General features: G+C 49.7%; 1 protein-coding gene across 1 annotated transcript; it reads right to left on the bottom strand.

The window, feature by feature from the left end:
- Positions 1 to 1,166: 1,166 nt before the first annotated feature.
- Positions 1,167 to 14,566, bottom strand: LOC144109539 (uncharacterized). Its single transcript, XM_077642364.1, has 7 exons — positions 14,497 to 14,566; positions 12,017 to 12,172; positions 9,927 to 10,833; positions 7,254 to 7,491; positions 5,133 to 5,415; positions 3,928 to 4,071; positions 1,167 to 1,539 (listed from the first exon to the last, which is right to left on the bottom strand). The coding sequence occupies exons 1-7, from the start codon at positions 14,557 to 14,559 to the stop codon at positions 1,249 to 1,251; spliced, it is 2,082 nt and encodes a 693-aa protein (XP_077498490.1). The 5' UTR covers positions 14,560 to 14,566; the 3' UTR covers positions 1,167 to 1,248.
- Between the last annotated feature and the right edge of the window lie 192 nt (positions 14,567 to 14,758).

Here is a 14,758-nt window from a genome sequence, read left to right as displayed (position 1 = left end):
GTGTACACAGGATGTCGGATATCACACTGAATCATGAGTTTCTGTCACAGAGTACAAGCTCGCGCATTACGATGGTGATGCCATCCGCTTAAGGCAGACTTCCTTTAGCCACGGAGCAGCAGCGACAACCATGAGTTCCGCACCGGTGCTACAATGCACGCGCTTAACCACGACGGTTCATTGCGAGTGCTAGATGAGCTACAGAACAAAGCACATCAAAACCAGAACAGCACGTAACAGAGTACACTGTCATATCAGCAACACAACAGGAGGAAAGAAAGAGAGCAGTTCCGTCATCAAACTGTTGCAAGCTGTCCCGTCTCCACCAATCCTCCAGCGTCGCTGCAAGTCATTGCGGCACACGGTATTTCATGGGCCAAATTGAATGGCACGCTAACTGAGCAATCGGAGAAACAGTTCCGTTCTCTCCTTAGAATGAAATCAATCCTTAGAATGAAAATGTAATTTTTGTACACCTGCGCAAATCACAATGCAGGCGACTGAGATAACATTTACAGGAGTCTGCGGTAATTGTCCGCATAAAATAAACTCGTATCCCAGCGAACACAAGCGCTTTAACAGCGCTCAAAGGCATCACGCAGGCAGCGACACCCAACGACAAGGGCACACAGGGTGATCAGCGATGCAACTGGTTGGGTTCACTATCACATCGCAATCCCTTGCGACTTGACTAATACGGAAGGCCACAGATAGAAATCGTGCGATCGAAGCCTTGCAGAGACTTTTTGCCGGATGAGTCCACCTGGAAGGCACCATCACATCTGCTAGACCGAAAGAATTTGCCGCGCCAGGAGCCATTTTTTTTTCTTTCTCGCAAGACTGGAGGTCTGCATAGAGCGGCAGGCTGAAGAGTCACTACAGTCAGAATAGACAGCTCTTGCTTCAGCCGACGCAATTATGGAGACCACAACTGATAGAAGTTCCAGAGTAGTCTTCTTTGGGAGTCCTTGTAAATAGATATGGGCCTTGAAGTAGTCATTCTGATTCGAAAATTCTTGTTGACATGCATCATTGTCTACGTATATATTACGCTATCGTTAGTCTGATCAGTTTATATTGTTTCTTCTTAAAGCGTCATTGAAGGTCTAGCAAGTTGAAGTGAGTTTCAATGCAAATTATTGTGTTAGCTATCATCTGATGTGCTTATAGGTACTGTTGTCGTAAAGTCCTGTTGAGAGTCTGTCAAGTTCCGCTTGGTCGAGGCCCGGTGCAGCGAGTGAGTCGGCGCTAGTTTGCGGACGGCTCAGTCTGCTCCTGGGCGGCGCGCATGTCGTAGGCGCGCTCGTAGAACTTCTCGTAGATGCGCCGGATGATGAGTATCTCGTCGATGAGCGCCTGCGTGACCATCTGGACGAAGGCGAGCAAGATGACGAAGACGAGGCAGAGGCCCGTGATGATGGTGACGTTCTCGCGCACGTAGCGGTGGGCCGAGTCGAGGCAGTTGCCTGTGTACACCTGGAACCAGGCGTCGTAGTCGGTCATGTTGAGCACGTTGCGACCGCACGAAAGACTCACCACCTGCGACAACATGGCGGGGCCGCGAACTTAGTTCAGTGGTTTGCCCCTATTGCTGACCGCGGTGGCCGCGCTTGGACGGAAGGGAAATTCAGTGTAAGCAATTGAAGGGGGCGCGACAAAGCAGCACGCGTTAGAACAGCACACAAGAAACGGAAGAACGACAGAAAAGCACAGGGAAAGGACTACATGGCGACAGAACACCACAGGAGAATAACAGCACGCATCAAAACAGCACACCTGAAACAAAAACATCGGCGGTGGTTTAGCTCTGGTTAAACCTGGAATGACGCGATAGCTACAGCTGGCCGAGTGGAACTTGGTCACGTGACGAACCACGTGATCAGCCACGACACCGCGCCGCCGGCAGTTGCTCCGCACCACGTGACCAACCACGTGACAGCGTGGCGGCGCCGCCACGCTGAAGGCTCGAAATGCTACCATAATGTAGCTATCGCTACAAAAGAACAGTGACAAAACAGCACACTGAAAACATCTGTCAAAAAAGCAAAAAAACGGGAGGAGGACAAAACGCACAGGGAAAAGACTACATGGCGGCAGAACAGCACAAGAGAATAAAACATGCGTCAAAACAGCAGATCTCGAAGTAGCAGAATAACGACAAAACAGCGCATTGAAACACAGCTTGTGTCAAAACAGCACACAAGAAACGGAAGAACGACAAAAAGCACAAAGGAAAAACTAGATGGCGAAATAACAGCCCAGGAAAATAACAGCATGCGTCAAAACAGCACACCGTAAGAAAGAAAATAGCGACAAAACAGCACACAAGAAATGAAAAAACGACAAAAAACACAGATAAAAGACAACATGGCGACAAAACTAGCACGGGAAATAACAGCATACGTCAAACCAGCACACCTGGAAGAAACAGAATAGCAACAAAGCAGCACACTGAAAACAGCACGACGGCAAAACAGTGCACCGCAGTATACAGTTCAGTCGTGACGGAGATGAATTATAGCTATGACCGCAAAGTGTAAAGTACAATTTATATGACAGCGGTGTTGTTAGGTAAGGTTAGGTTATGTTAGATTGTATGGACCAGTACTTAGGAAAAACACCTTTTCTGTCTCTCATGTGCACGGTTTTCTTCAAATGACACTTAGTCTACCAAACGCTTTGTGAACTGGTTATCTGAAGCACAACACCGCATTTTCATATTGAGGTATTGTCTAGTAGCTAGAGTAATAGGGTTAAAGTGTCAGCATCAGACTTCACTACGATTCTGGGAACACAATTGAACAAGCAATTGCACTGACTTCCGAAGAAAATCGCTTCACCAAAATTATATTTGCGTGGTTGGTTAGACAGGGGAGAGACGTGGCGAAAAATAAAAGCAGGCGGATTTCTGGGCCAATTCAATTTCTCATTTACCCACACTCTGCTTGCATAATACAGACAAATCTAGACTTCAAGCAACGTTGAACCATACTCTTCTGCGATGTTTTGCCGTCATGCAGTTTTTCCCTTGTGCTTTTCTGTCGCCTTGCTGCTTTGTCCATGAGCTATCTTGTCATTGCATTCTTTTTCCCAGGGTGCTGTTTTGAGGCGTGCTGGTTTTTCCTTTCATGGCACTGAAATTCAATGGTCTTGAGAAAGCTTGTTGGCTTATTTCTGAAGGAAGCTTGCAGACACTGAAGGAGCCAGTGGAAACACGCAGGGCAAGACAGAGAAGCACATATATAAGCAACTGAAAGTGCTCTTTCTTTGTCTTGTCCTCAGGCCTTTGTTTTGTTTAGTTGTACACCAAACGGTTGTGTTAGCTCCTTCCTTGTCTTGTACTTGTGGTTTCCGCAGGTCTCATCACCGTAAGTCATGAACCATCTGGCCTACCAGATCACGTTACGAAACTTGGAGCCTGATATAGTGCTAGGGATTACGTAGGCGCACAAACGGTGCTTTACTGCTGACTGAATTTTGCTTCACGTTCACCTACCGCAAGTGCGCCATTTACTAACGCATAAAAATGTTCTTAGATCAATACGGCGAAGCCCAAACAAGAGAAGTAGTAGTGAGGGCTGTAGCGGCTTCCATATGCCCCAAATGTTATTGACTGTACGCTTATAGGTACTTGTATCCGCAGTTCCTAACGTTAGTACTGCGGAAGTCACGAAAGCATCCGCTATTCATGGAATGGTCTGTTTCTAAACCGAATTGCTCACAGTTTATTTTCAGCAGTCAAACAGTTAAGCATGCATCATAGATACGAACTGCAGAGTAACACCACATTAAGTGCGGCATCGAGTGGCAGGACTTGGCACAGAAACTGACACTTATGTTGAACGAAATTCAATGAAAACTTAAATAATTGTCGACAGAAAGTCATCTCAATATGAACAGAGCGCTTTCGGAGGCACTGACACCAACCTGATCGGTGCTATTTCGCTTGCAGCACGAGTATGGCACTGAACAGCGCTCGTTGCTGGGGTTAGCCCGGGAGCAGTTGAAGTACATGTTGGCGTTCCAGTCCCGGAAGTTCCTCCTCGAAATGCCGCAGCACTGCATCCTCTCCTGCAGTCGTGTAACATAGCGTAGGTTCTCGTTCATCATCAAATCAAAACCGTGCCGTTTCCGCGTGGCACTCCTCATGGCTGTCATTGAGCAGCATAGTTCTCTAACACCTATTTGTTGTGAAACCTCCGAATCAATATATGAGCATGAACCCCACGGGGCTTGTCAGTAGACCGCAGCGCCACGCTCTAAACACGAATACGCCTGGGTGTGAAAAGGGAGTACTTCTACCTTTGCTCCTTTTCTCCTTTCCCTCTACTCCTTTCTTTACTTCTTTCTGTTTAGAGTAAAAAGGGACTAATAGGTGTTCTAGCTTACTCCCTTGGAGTACGCTGTCCTCTGGCCACTCCCTTTTATAAAAGGAAGTGCGCTAGATGACCTATCACTCCCTTTCACTCCTTTCTGTTCAGAGTGCACGTATGTGTCTCCAATGGAATTATAATTTGAGCACCGCAAGGTCATTCATTCAAGCGCCGCAAGTGGTGTAAGAGTCGGATCGGATAAGCTCCGGCTTTATCATGAAATCGCAGTGCCAGATTACAATAAGTAGACCGCACAGGGAGTTTTGCGATTTGGATAACCAATGAACTTTCGTAAAGGAATGTGATGCTGCTTTATAGTGCATACCAGAGCAATGGTGGCTGTAGTGCCAGAGAAACCTGCCGGGTATTTTTTTGCTGCTCTGTGTATTCGCTGCTCGAGGACCAGAGAGTGGGCGACAGACAAAGCGAGCGCAGTTTAAACAAACGCAACCACTACTGAAAGCCATTACGGGATGGGTCTAACGAAGTAAGGTTGACGACATTTCACTTCTTCAGATGGGCGAGAGAAACGTCCACGACGATCCCCTTCTGAACCTGTGCTTAAGATTGTGATAATTGAAGCTAACAGCAATGGCGCCCGTTTTCACATGCACGCATTGAATTATTTTAGACATTTGAAGATGGAAGGCAATGAAGCCTCTTTCACTCTCCGTCTTTGAGCATAATACGGTTGTTGGTTCCGTTGGCAGGTGCCAGAAATCACCTGCCACTGTTGCCCGCGAGGCTCTTGCGGCATACCTGCATGCTGTCCATGAGCCTCTGGAAGTCCGGCGAGTCCCGGTAGTGGACGATGAGCTCCATGGAGAATGTCTCGGAGAGCATCTTCTTGATCTGGGACGGCAGGAAGAAGACGACCAGGCCCACGACCAGGTTGATGAGCAGCAGAGCCGTGATGAAGGACGAGTACACGTTCAGCAGGCAGGTGTTCTCCCGAAGGGCTCCCACGCAGCCGCAGAAGGACAGAGACATGGTGATCATGCCGAACAGCATGACTGTGATCTCCATCTTGATCACGAACATGCTGCCAACAAAGGGACAACACATGTTGACAACGCCAACGAAGACCCTTTTATACCACTGCATAATCTATATCGTCGCATATATAGATACTGCCGCCGCTTGGCGTGCCTGCTTTTTCCTTTGTACAGTCGAACCCGGATATATCCTAACCGGCTAACGGTGGTGAACAGCGCGAAGGACAGGGGGAAGGGAGACAAAACAGGACAGGCGCTGACTCGCAACTGACAGTTTATTAGGTGGAAAGGGGTTGAAGAAACAATAACGTTTTCTTCCGCGCATACCCAGGCGTCATACACTCACACACACACGAGAACACATACTACCCACAAATCGGAATGACACAACTCAAGCGATATGCCGGGATTCCCTTCTCATGCAGCAAGACAGAAGGCTCACTCACACATTGGTCGTCTAAATTCGCGATGTGAAAGGTTTCCACAATTCCACGAGACAGCTTATCGCGGTGCCTGAAAAAAATACTCGGGGAGCAGTCCTTTGCATCCTCGATAATTCTCTACCAGTTTTGACCCATACCCATTTTTCATGCACCTTTCGTGTTCTCGTAAACGCACAATCAAGCACAGGCCGGTTTGGCCCACATACACCCTGTTGCAAGACAACGGAACGATGTACACATTGCCAACCGGATATCGAATTATTGTTAATACCGAGCGCACAGTACCATAGCCTCCTTTATATAAAGGAGGCTATGACAGTACGTCCCACCATTCAGCCTTGCTTCAGTCCCTTTTAAGATCCCGTTAAAAAATATAGTACTCCTCTGCGCGTTTATCGAACTCGCTGTCATGCAGTGAAGTCAACCTAAGGGAAGAATAGCAGTGGTCTTCACCTGGCGTGTTTCGCTGTCGAAGGCGGTGGGCAAACTAACTGTACCTTAGCTTAAAGCAAATTATTATTTTTCTATAGTGTATTGGCAACAAAATTAGGCACCTAACGATAAGTGTTTCAGTCTAAAGCGCCGTCTCTTGCGGCTTCGATGAGGAGTAGGTTACCTTTTGAATTTACCTGCCTATTTAATTTCGTCTTGCGATTAGCTTCTCTTTTAAGCCCCGACAAAAAGCCTTAAACAAGTACAGACACCAAATTTAGGTGGCATATTCGAATAGCTGCAATGATCCGCATGACATTACATGAATGACGACGTGGTATGCGTCTACAAGCGCAAAATAATTAGTCATTGAATTTCATCTTTCATGCTGTTTCGGTTGCAGTTTCAACAGCCAAACGACGGCTCTAACGTGAAAGGTCAGTATAGGTCACGTGAAAGCGTGAAAATACTGGCATATAATCGCCGCACCTCCATTCGTTGTGATTCCGGCTCTTGAGGCAGGCTGGCTTTAGCGTTGTGGCGAATTAAAACGACGAAGTGGTCAAAGTTTTTTCCTGCCTCAAGTGACGTACACAGTGACGTGAACTCACAGCCAAGACAGAATACAGTCGAACCTCGCTATAACAAACCGTGTATAACGAAATAATGGATATAACGAAGGAATTACGATTCCCCTCGGAAGCTCGGTCAACACGGGCTTTATAATGAAGCTACGGTTATAACTAAGCAATCGCCGGGCCCCATCAGCTTCGTTATAACGAGGTTCAACTGTAGTAGTAAAAGATGGTTATAAAGTTCAGCACCGCACTAACGGAGAGGGCGTTCATTGGTCATTAACCATGCACATGCGAAACCCGTGTATAACGAACTTGCGCACGCGGGGTTTAGCGAGGTGCATATGACGGACTCGCCATCTATAGAGGCGGCATCGCTCTCAGTTTCCCATCGCGGCAGAAGTTGCCACCAGGGGTTGGCCCCTCTGTGCGCACCTGAGGACGTTGTAGGAGGGGTTGTTCATCGGGATCTCCGACTGGGCCCAGGTGTCCACGTAGGCGTACGCTCCGACCAGCAGTAGGGTGAGGCCGATGAGCCAGATGATGAGGTTCATCACCAGCAGCGGGAAGCGCACGTACGGGTTGACGTCCAGCATGACGGTGGCCTCCGTCGAGGCCACGCCGCCAAGCTCGGTGGTCGCAGGCCCCGACTTGCGGCCCAACGACGTCTTTCCTGTGTACAGGACAGCTTCAGTTCACCCTTCAAGGGAGTTTTATTAGTAAAACCTACATAGACACAGCTGGAGGCTCGCGAAAAGGCTTCTAGGTAAATTAAGGACAGCGGATTTGAGCTATCGAAAGCAACATGATAGCGGCGGCGGTGTACCCTTCACCTGAGTGAAGGCCTGCCAGGTGAGCACACCTGGCAGATTGCCCCAGTCCGGTGGGCAAGTGGGCCACCTGCCATCATGCTTTTCGCTGAGAAAGTGGCAGCCTCGAAAATGTTAGGGGCAAATCTGAGAAACTGCTCTCATATTAGCAGTGCGAGCACAGTCGTTCCACCAAAAGGGTCCTGCTTTCTTACACAAAAATAACTGATGCTCTTGATATTTTATCTGAAATTGTTGTGGTATGTTTATGGTCATTTATGGTGGCAATATTATTGAACAATTTTTTTTGTTTTGTGGGCATCTGTCCATACATACTGGAATAGAGATATGCCGCCTAATGGCGGCTATAGGGATTGCACATTCCCGCAATAAACCTTAGGCAGCAGGTCTTGCAGACATAAGGAGTGTTTTCTATGGAATACTTCCGATAGGTGTAACGTTAAGAGACAGGAATAGGGCAAAGTGGGCGAGGGAACAAACGCGGGTTAATGACATCCTGGTTGAAATCAAGAGGAAGAAATGGGCTTGGGAAGGGCATGTAATGCGAAGGCAAGATAACCACTGGCCCTTAAGGATAAAGTAGCGGATTTCAAGAGAAAGTAAGCGTAGCAGGGGACGCCAGATGGTTAGGTGGCCAGATGAGATTAAGAAGTTTGCAGGCAAAGGACAGGGTTAATTGGAGAGACATGGGAGAGGCCTTTGCCCTGCAGTGGGTGTAGTAAGGCTGATGATGACGATGACACTTCCTCAAACTCCTCACGGCACGTGTAGATACAGAGGTCTTTTTAGTGCGTTTCCGCCACTGTCTGTCAGAAAATGCTGTCTGCCTGGCTTATCGTGACCTAAGTGCCGTCCCTAAGCGGCAAGTGGGCCAGCTAAGTTTCCTGGCCTTGTGACTTCATCACAATATGTCCACCGCATTGTGAGTAAACTGCCCACCAAGGCTGCTGGCAGCTCAATTCATGGCTGGTCGTGAGAGATTGATCGGAAAGAACAATCTGGGGTTTACAAGCCCCACCCGTGGTACGAGTATTTCCAGCAATGAATGTAAAGAAGATAATGACCAATGCCGTATATATGAGCATTAACCCATTAACGCTATTGCGTTATACCTTCAAAGGGGAGCTCCAGTTTTAGTGCGCTAGCACTAATTCCCCCTCCCCCCCCCCCCCCCTTCTTCCATCGATTCCGCCTATCTTTATCTCAATTAAGCTTGTTCGACCTTGAAAACCGAGCCTCGAACAGCAACCGAAACCGTAGTGAAAATTGAAGTGCAAGCGCACCTAATTCGCAATTGGCCTAACCACGCTAAATCGTCCGTCAGTTTCTTTTTTTTTTCGTCTTTATCAATTATATGAGATTTCTTTATTTTTCTGAGGGTTCAATTCAAAATGTGCACTCCTTATGGTTTGGTTTGGTTAAAGGGGATTTACGTCCCAAATCGACTCAGGCTCGGGGGGGGGGGGGGGGCGGATTTATATCAAGGCAAACACATATCGAGTACCGCTTCAGCCTAACCTCTTTGATGACACCCACCGCGAACCACAATTATGAGCCTTAAACTTTTGGGTTAGCGATCACAGCGCTTACAGCATCTAAAAAAGTGCTTAAGACTGCTCTGAAAAGTAGATACGATGGGAAAGAGAAAGTTCAGGATGCCACAAATAGTTGGATGCCCGCTGATAGACCGGCCCCTTCTTGTCCTCAATTCCAGAAACTGCTCTGAGGTGTTGTCCTGATTTCGATGGCAGATTTCATAACTGAAATTAAAGAAATCGTAATGCCCTGAATGCGAGATTAAGTGGACTTTACAGGTGGAGGCATCTACGAGGCGAAAGTGAAGACTTGACAAGTTAAATTATTAACTGTGGGTTGTAACCTCCCTAAACCATGCATGGAATATGGATACGTCGTAGTGGAGGGCTCCGGATAAATTAAGCCTCCTGGATTTGCCGGACGTGCGCCGATATCGCAGCGTTTTCGCATTTTGCCTCCATCCATATCCGGCCGGTGCGGTCGGGATCGAACCAGCGACTTTGGGATCAGCAGCCAGTGAGCTAGTGCGGTGGGACGACATCTTGTTGCACGCGGTTCTACATGTATAGAAGGGAGATTTTCCCAGTGTCTAGCCGCCAGTTAAGTTGAGTACTGAATTAAAATATCGCAAAACCGAAACTATGGCATAAATTCTAAAAAAAGACAGCGTCGCAATGCTTGTCTCATAGGCAGCAATGACTTGCGAGTGGCAAGATGCAGGCCAGCTTGTGTATGGCCTCACCCTTCGCTGTGCTCTCAAAGCGCTTCTTCTCCGCCGGCTGCTTGCCACTCGCTGCTGCCGTCTGAGCGGAGACAGGACCTGCTGGTGACGTGTACTCCGCCGATGCGAAAGGAAGCTCTGGCACGGGCCCGGCCGGAGCCAACAGGTCATTGGGCGTGTCCGTGCCAGTGTCGACCATCGCCGCGTGCCGGACCACGGGAGGAGCCGTAGCGGCGGCGGGAGTGTGCTGCGTTGCCATGTCACTTGTCACCGCCCCCTTTAGAGGTGGTCCGTCGGTCTGCACCTGTACAGCTTGGGACGCCAGTGACTCTTGCTGCTCCTGGTTCGCCTGCGTCTGGTCGTGCGTAGCGTCTGGCTTCACGCCACCTTCCGTCTCCAGTGTCGGCTCCAGCTTGGTCTCCGGCTTGGTCTCCAGCTGCGTCTCTTCTCGAACCGCTGTCTTCGCACCTTCCTGCGTCTGTGCCTGGGCGTCGACGAGTTTGGCCTCGCCTGGCTGAGCCTCTGGTTGTGCGTTTGATTCAGTGCTGGCGAGTTGCTCGGAACTCGGCTTTGAGCCTGGGCTCTCCCGGGACTCCGTCTTAAGCTCTGCTTGCTGTTGGCTTGGAGGTTGCTGGACGGCGACCTGGTCCTCAACAGATTTCGCGACAGGACGGCTTCCGCGGCGTTTGGTGTTCGACCTGTCAGAATCCTGAGGTGGTGGTGGTGGCAAGTGGCACGGTTTTGGCGATCCCTCCGCTGAGGGTGCTGCCGCGGTCGACGATGTCGTTTTCTTCAATAAGGGCGCAATCTGACACGATGCCGGACTGCTGGCGGTACTTCCGACGACTCCTGATTCGTGTGTTTGCTCGCTTTGGTTCGTTGACGAAGGGGAACCGGCGTTAAGACTGGGCGCCTTTGTGTGATGACGCTGTGCGCCAGATTGAGAAGAAAATAGAGTATTATGTAAAGATTGAAAAGCCGTGAAGCACTGTGGACATGAATAATGAACGGCGTTACAGAATTCTGTGGAAGTTGTTTCAACCGTCGTCACGAAATACTACACGCGCGCACTGAATTAAGACACCGTGGGCGATGTACGCATCAGGTTAGATCGCTGGGGATGCGTGAAAGTGCTACTCTAGACTTTGGTCGCTTTGTAGGAAACAAGCGATGTGCGAGTAAATGTCAAATCTGGGCTGTGAAATCGTATATAGGAGCAAAACTATGGTGATGTTACTGCGTGCTACCATCCACCCACTTAATTCAGGCAAATGCGAAGAAACCTTTAGAAATCCTCCATGTCTCTGCTACGAATGTCCTCGAGTAGTGGACCCTGGCTTGTAGCGTTGTAAATGAGAGCAAATTCTAACATGTTGGCGTCCGGTACAAAAGGCATATCCACATGCAGTGATAGTGAGATCTTTTTTCTGTCTTCTCTAAATCCCCTGCCAACAAACTGAACGTCTTACGACCGTCCTCACGACCGAAGTTAACGCAGTCAGTCGTGTGTCCAAGATGCATGATGTAACTACAGAAATAAAGCACTAAAACAGGCAGGCCGTGCGGTCTGGTGGAAGAAGGTGGAAACTTGTGACCCACAGAACCGGTTCTACGCAGATCATCCTCACATTTTCACAGCTAATACCAAAGTGCCTCCACGCCAACTGATAAGATGGGAAGAGAAGTGCTGCACTTCCTTTGGATGAGATAAAATGAGCGCTGTGCTGACAACGTCGCCTTTGCGAAGCGCGGGTCCTAAAGTGTTTGGTTTATGATGGTTCAACGTCCCAAAGTGACTGAGGCTACGTGGGACGCCGTAGTAAAGGGCTCCGGAAATTTCGACCACCTGAGGTTCTTTACCGTCCGCTGACATCGCACAGTACACGGGCCTCTAGTGTTTCGCCTCCATCGAAATTCGACCATCGCGGCCAGGGTCGAAACCGCGTCTTTCGGGTCAGCAGCCGAGCGCCATAACCACTGAGCTACCGCCGCGGCCGGGGTCCTGGAGGTCACTTAGGAAAGTCCTTCCGGACAGACCTGTCCAAGCGCCGAGGCTACCACAGTTCTCAACCTCGACTTCCATCAGTGTTGTTTGGTGGCCGTGTATATACCTGATGCGACTTTGTTGGAGTGTGGCGGGACGACGACCTCTCCTCGCTTTTCTCCCCTGTTGCCGTGGAAACCGGTGCGCCAGTGACGGTCGCCTTCTCCGCGCCCGACCGCATCGACTCGTCCATTTTCGAGGCCGTACTCGACATCGACGACTTCTGCAAATTAGGAGTGCACAGACACGCGCTCTAGCTTTTCCAAGAGGGTATTTAAGTGGGTGGATGGTTACAGCGTGTTTCGAAACAGCAACGGGAACGGAGCGTCTGCCCAGGCCGCTGTCACCAGACTTGACACACAGACCCGTTCAGATGCAGAGAGAATAACTCAATTGAAGTGACGTTCTATGAATCGGGTTTTATGCGAAGCATACTAGCCGCACAATCGAGCTCTTCCTTGCTGCGCCGCGCGCGGCCGCGTAGCTACCACTTGACCTACATCGGCGCACCACGTGATATGACGTCACAACAGCTGTGAAAGCTGGGGCTCAACTCGTGCGCTCGCTTGCGGACGCGCAGCCTCCGCCGGCGGCCTAACTCCCGCTCCTACCGCTAGGAGATACTGACGTCACACAATTGTATAAAAGGCGACGCACTCGTTGAGTCAGTTGAGCAGCGAGATGTCGGCCAGGGAGAGGGCGGCTCGCCAGACCGCAAAGCGCAAGTTACAAAGAGCCACGGAAACGGGAGAAGAACGAGAAGTACGGCTTGCCAAGCGACGTATGCTTCGCATCCTAGGCTTAACCATAAGCTAAGCCAGGCCATTTTTAACACTAGAGTGTTAAGAACCTCGTGTCACAGAAAATCCTGCGTCGTCGTTAGCGTAGTTGATCGTGAGCAGAATATCGACGAAAAAAAACCCATGGAAGCAACCTTGGAGGCAGGTGGACCGCCTAGGTCACGTAACCTTGTGGCGTCATCCCAACCTGCCCACCGGATTGTGAGCAAACTGCGAACCGTGGTAGGTGGCAGGTAAAGCAATGAAGGGTCGCGAGATGTTGCTTGGGAAGCAATGTGGGTTGCACAAGCCCCACCAGTGGCAGGACCTGCCAATGCGGGACAGGGGCGGATACCTTAACCGTTGAACCACTGCGCCAGGAATGCTATGAGCACTCCCAGAGACCTTTGAATTTTAATGAGAGAACGAGCAATTCTGCATATATGACCATAAACCCAATCTATCGCGTTATACCCTAAAGACAGAGCTAATGTGTCCCCTCCAATTTTTTTTTTCAACTCTGCTGTGCAGTACAGCTTTAGCGTCCATTTATAGCAAGGTTTAGTCATTGGCCTCGGTTACATGCAAATAGACGGTTGCGAACAACAGGACCACAACGATGCCAGCGAAGGTCAAGCTCTGCACGGCGCAGCCCGAGCTGCTGCTACACGCGCGCTGGAAAGCTTACCGAAGCTAATGCTCGCAGCCAAGCTTTGGAAGCACAAAATTTTGAAAAGGTTCCGGGGCCGACGCGCCTTTGACGTAAGTGCGTTTAAGAGTGTGAATGGCATGGATATGCACTAATTTATTTCCGCAAGATTTTTGGCGACAGCCTCTACGACACTGCGATGCCGACAGGCCCCGAGCTCACTACTTAATAGGTACAGGAAATGCGAAGTTCATCAAAAGCATAGACTTTTTACAGCGGTCTCGATTAAAGCCCCACTCCGATGAGCGACGTTCCGACTAGACGACTCTTTCTTGGTTTGGCCAAATGTGGGCACTAATGGCAAAGACTGCACAGGCCTGTCAGTACGAGGGGCCTAAACAGTCCCTGCCATAGATGACTATACTTGCCTAGACGAAGACAGTGTCTTCTAGTCGCACACACGAGTGAGGCCTTCCTTCTGCCCTTTGTTCAAGTTTGTGCTCCCAGCCTGGGAATGTGAGCAGCTCATGATAGCCTTCTTTTCTCTACTTCAAACTCGGTATGGTGAAATGGAAGCAGAAACGCAGTAAGGAAACCGGCACCGACAGGTACTTCAGCTAAACATGTTTGCATTGCATTACGTCGACTATAGTCCTTGGTCTTGGGCACAGTTGAAGACATTGACAGGAAAAACCGGTTTTGCGTTGAACTGCTTACTGAAGCGCGGTGCATGCTCCTTTTCATGCTGGTTAGGTATGGCGAGCGGGGTTCAGAGTCCTAAACCCGCGCGTGAGCTGTGCGAATCACTGTAGTGGAGGGCTCCGAATTAATTTCTACCATCTAGGGTTATTCAACGTGCATTGGCATCACACCGCGCGAGGTGTCTGTTGCAATTCGTTCCCATCAGAACGCGTTCCTCGCGGCCGGGGTTTGATCGCGCGACCTCGTGCTGAGCAACCGAACCCCGCAGCCACTGAGCAACCTCTGCAGGCTTGCTTGTTAGGCCTTCGCTAGTTAAATCGGTGGTAGTGAGATCACAGCATGCTAGTTTAACGCTCTGCGCGTACCTAAGGGGACCGTGCATAGAAGGAGAGGGTAGCAAACGGGGTGATAACATACCCGGCTCGATTTAGAAGCGCGGCGTTTCTTGGCTTTGGTCTTGGAGTCTTTTGGGAGCTCCATCTCCGGTGGCGACACTATGGCGGGTGCGTGCTTCTTCTACTTCGACACGCGTGACCGCGAGAAGACGTGGCTCGAGGTCCGGGGCGATGAATACGAGGAGGAGGAGGAAAAAAACTATCCGTGGATTTTAACCACTTAAAGTACCCATGGAATTTTTGGTGGTGTAAATCAAGGCTTTGTGAGGTGTCAATGGCGCATC

This window comes from Amblyomma americanum, chromosome 11, assembly GCF_052857255.1.
Source record: "Amblyomma americanum isolate KBUSLIRL-KWMA chromosome 11, ASM5285725v1, whole genome shotgun sequence".
NCBI classification, from domain to species: domain Eukaryota; kingdom Metazoa; phylum Arthropoda; class Arachnida; order Ixodida; family Ixodidae; genus Amblyomma; species Amblyomma americanum.
This window is presented reverse-complemented; position numbering and strand designations above follow the sequence as displayed.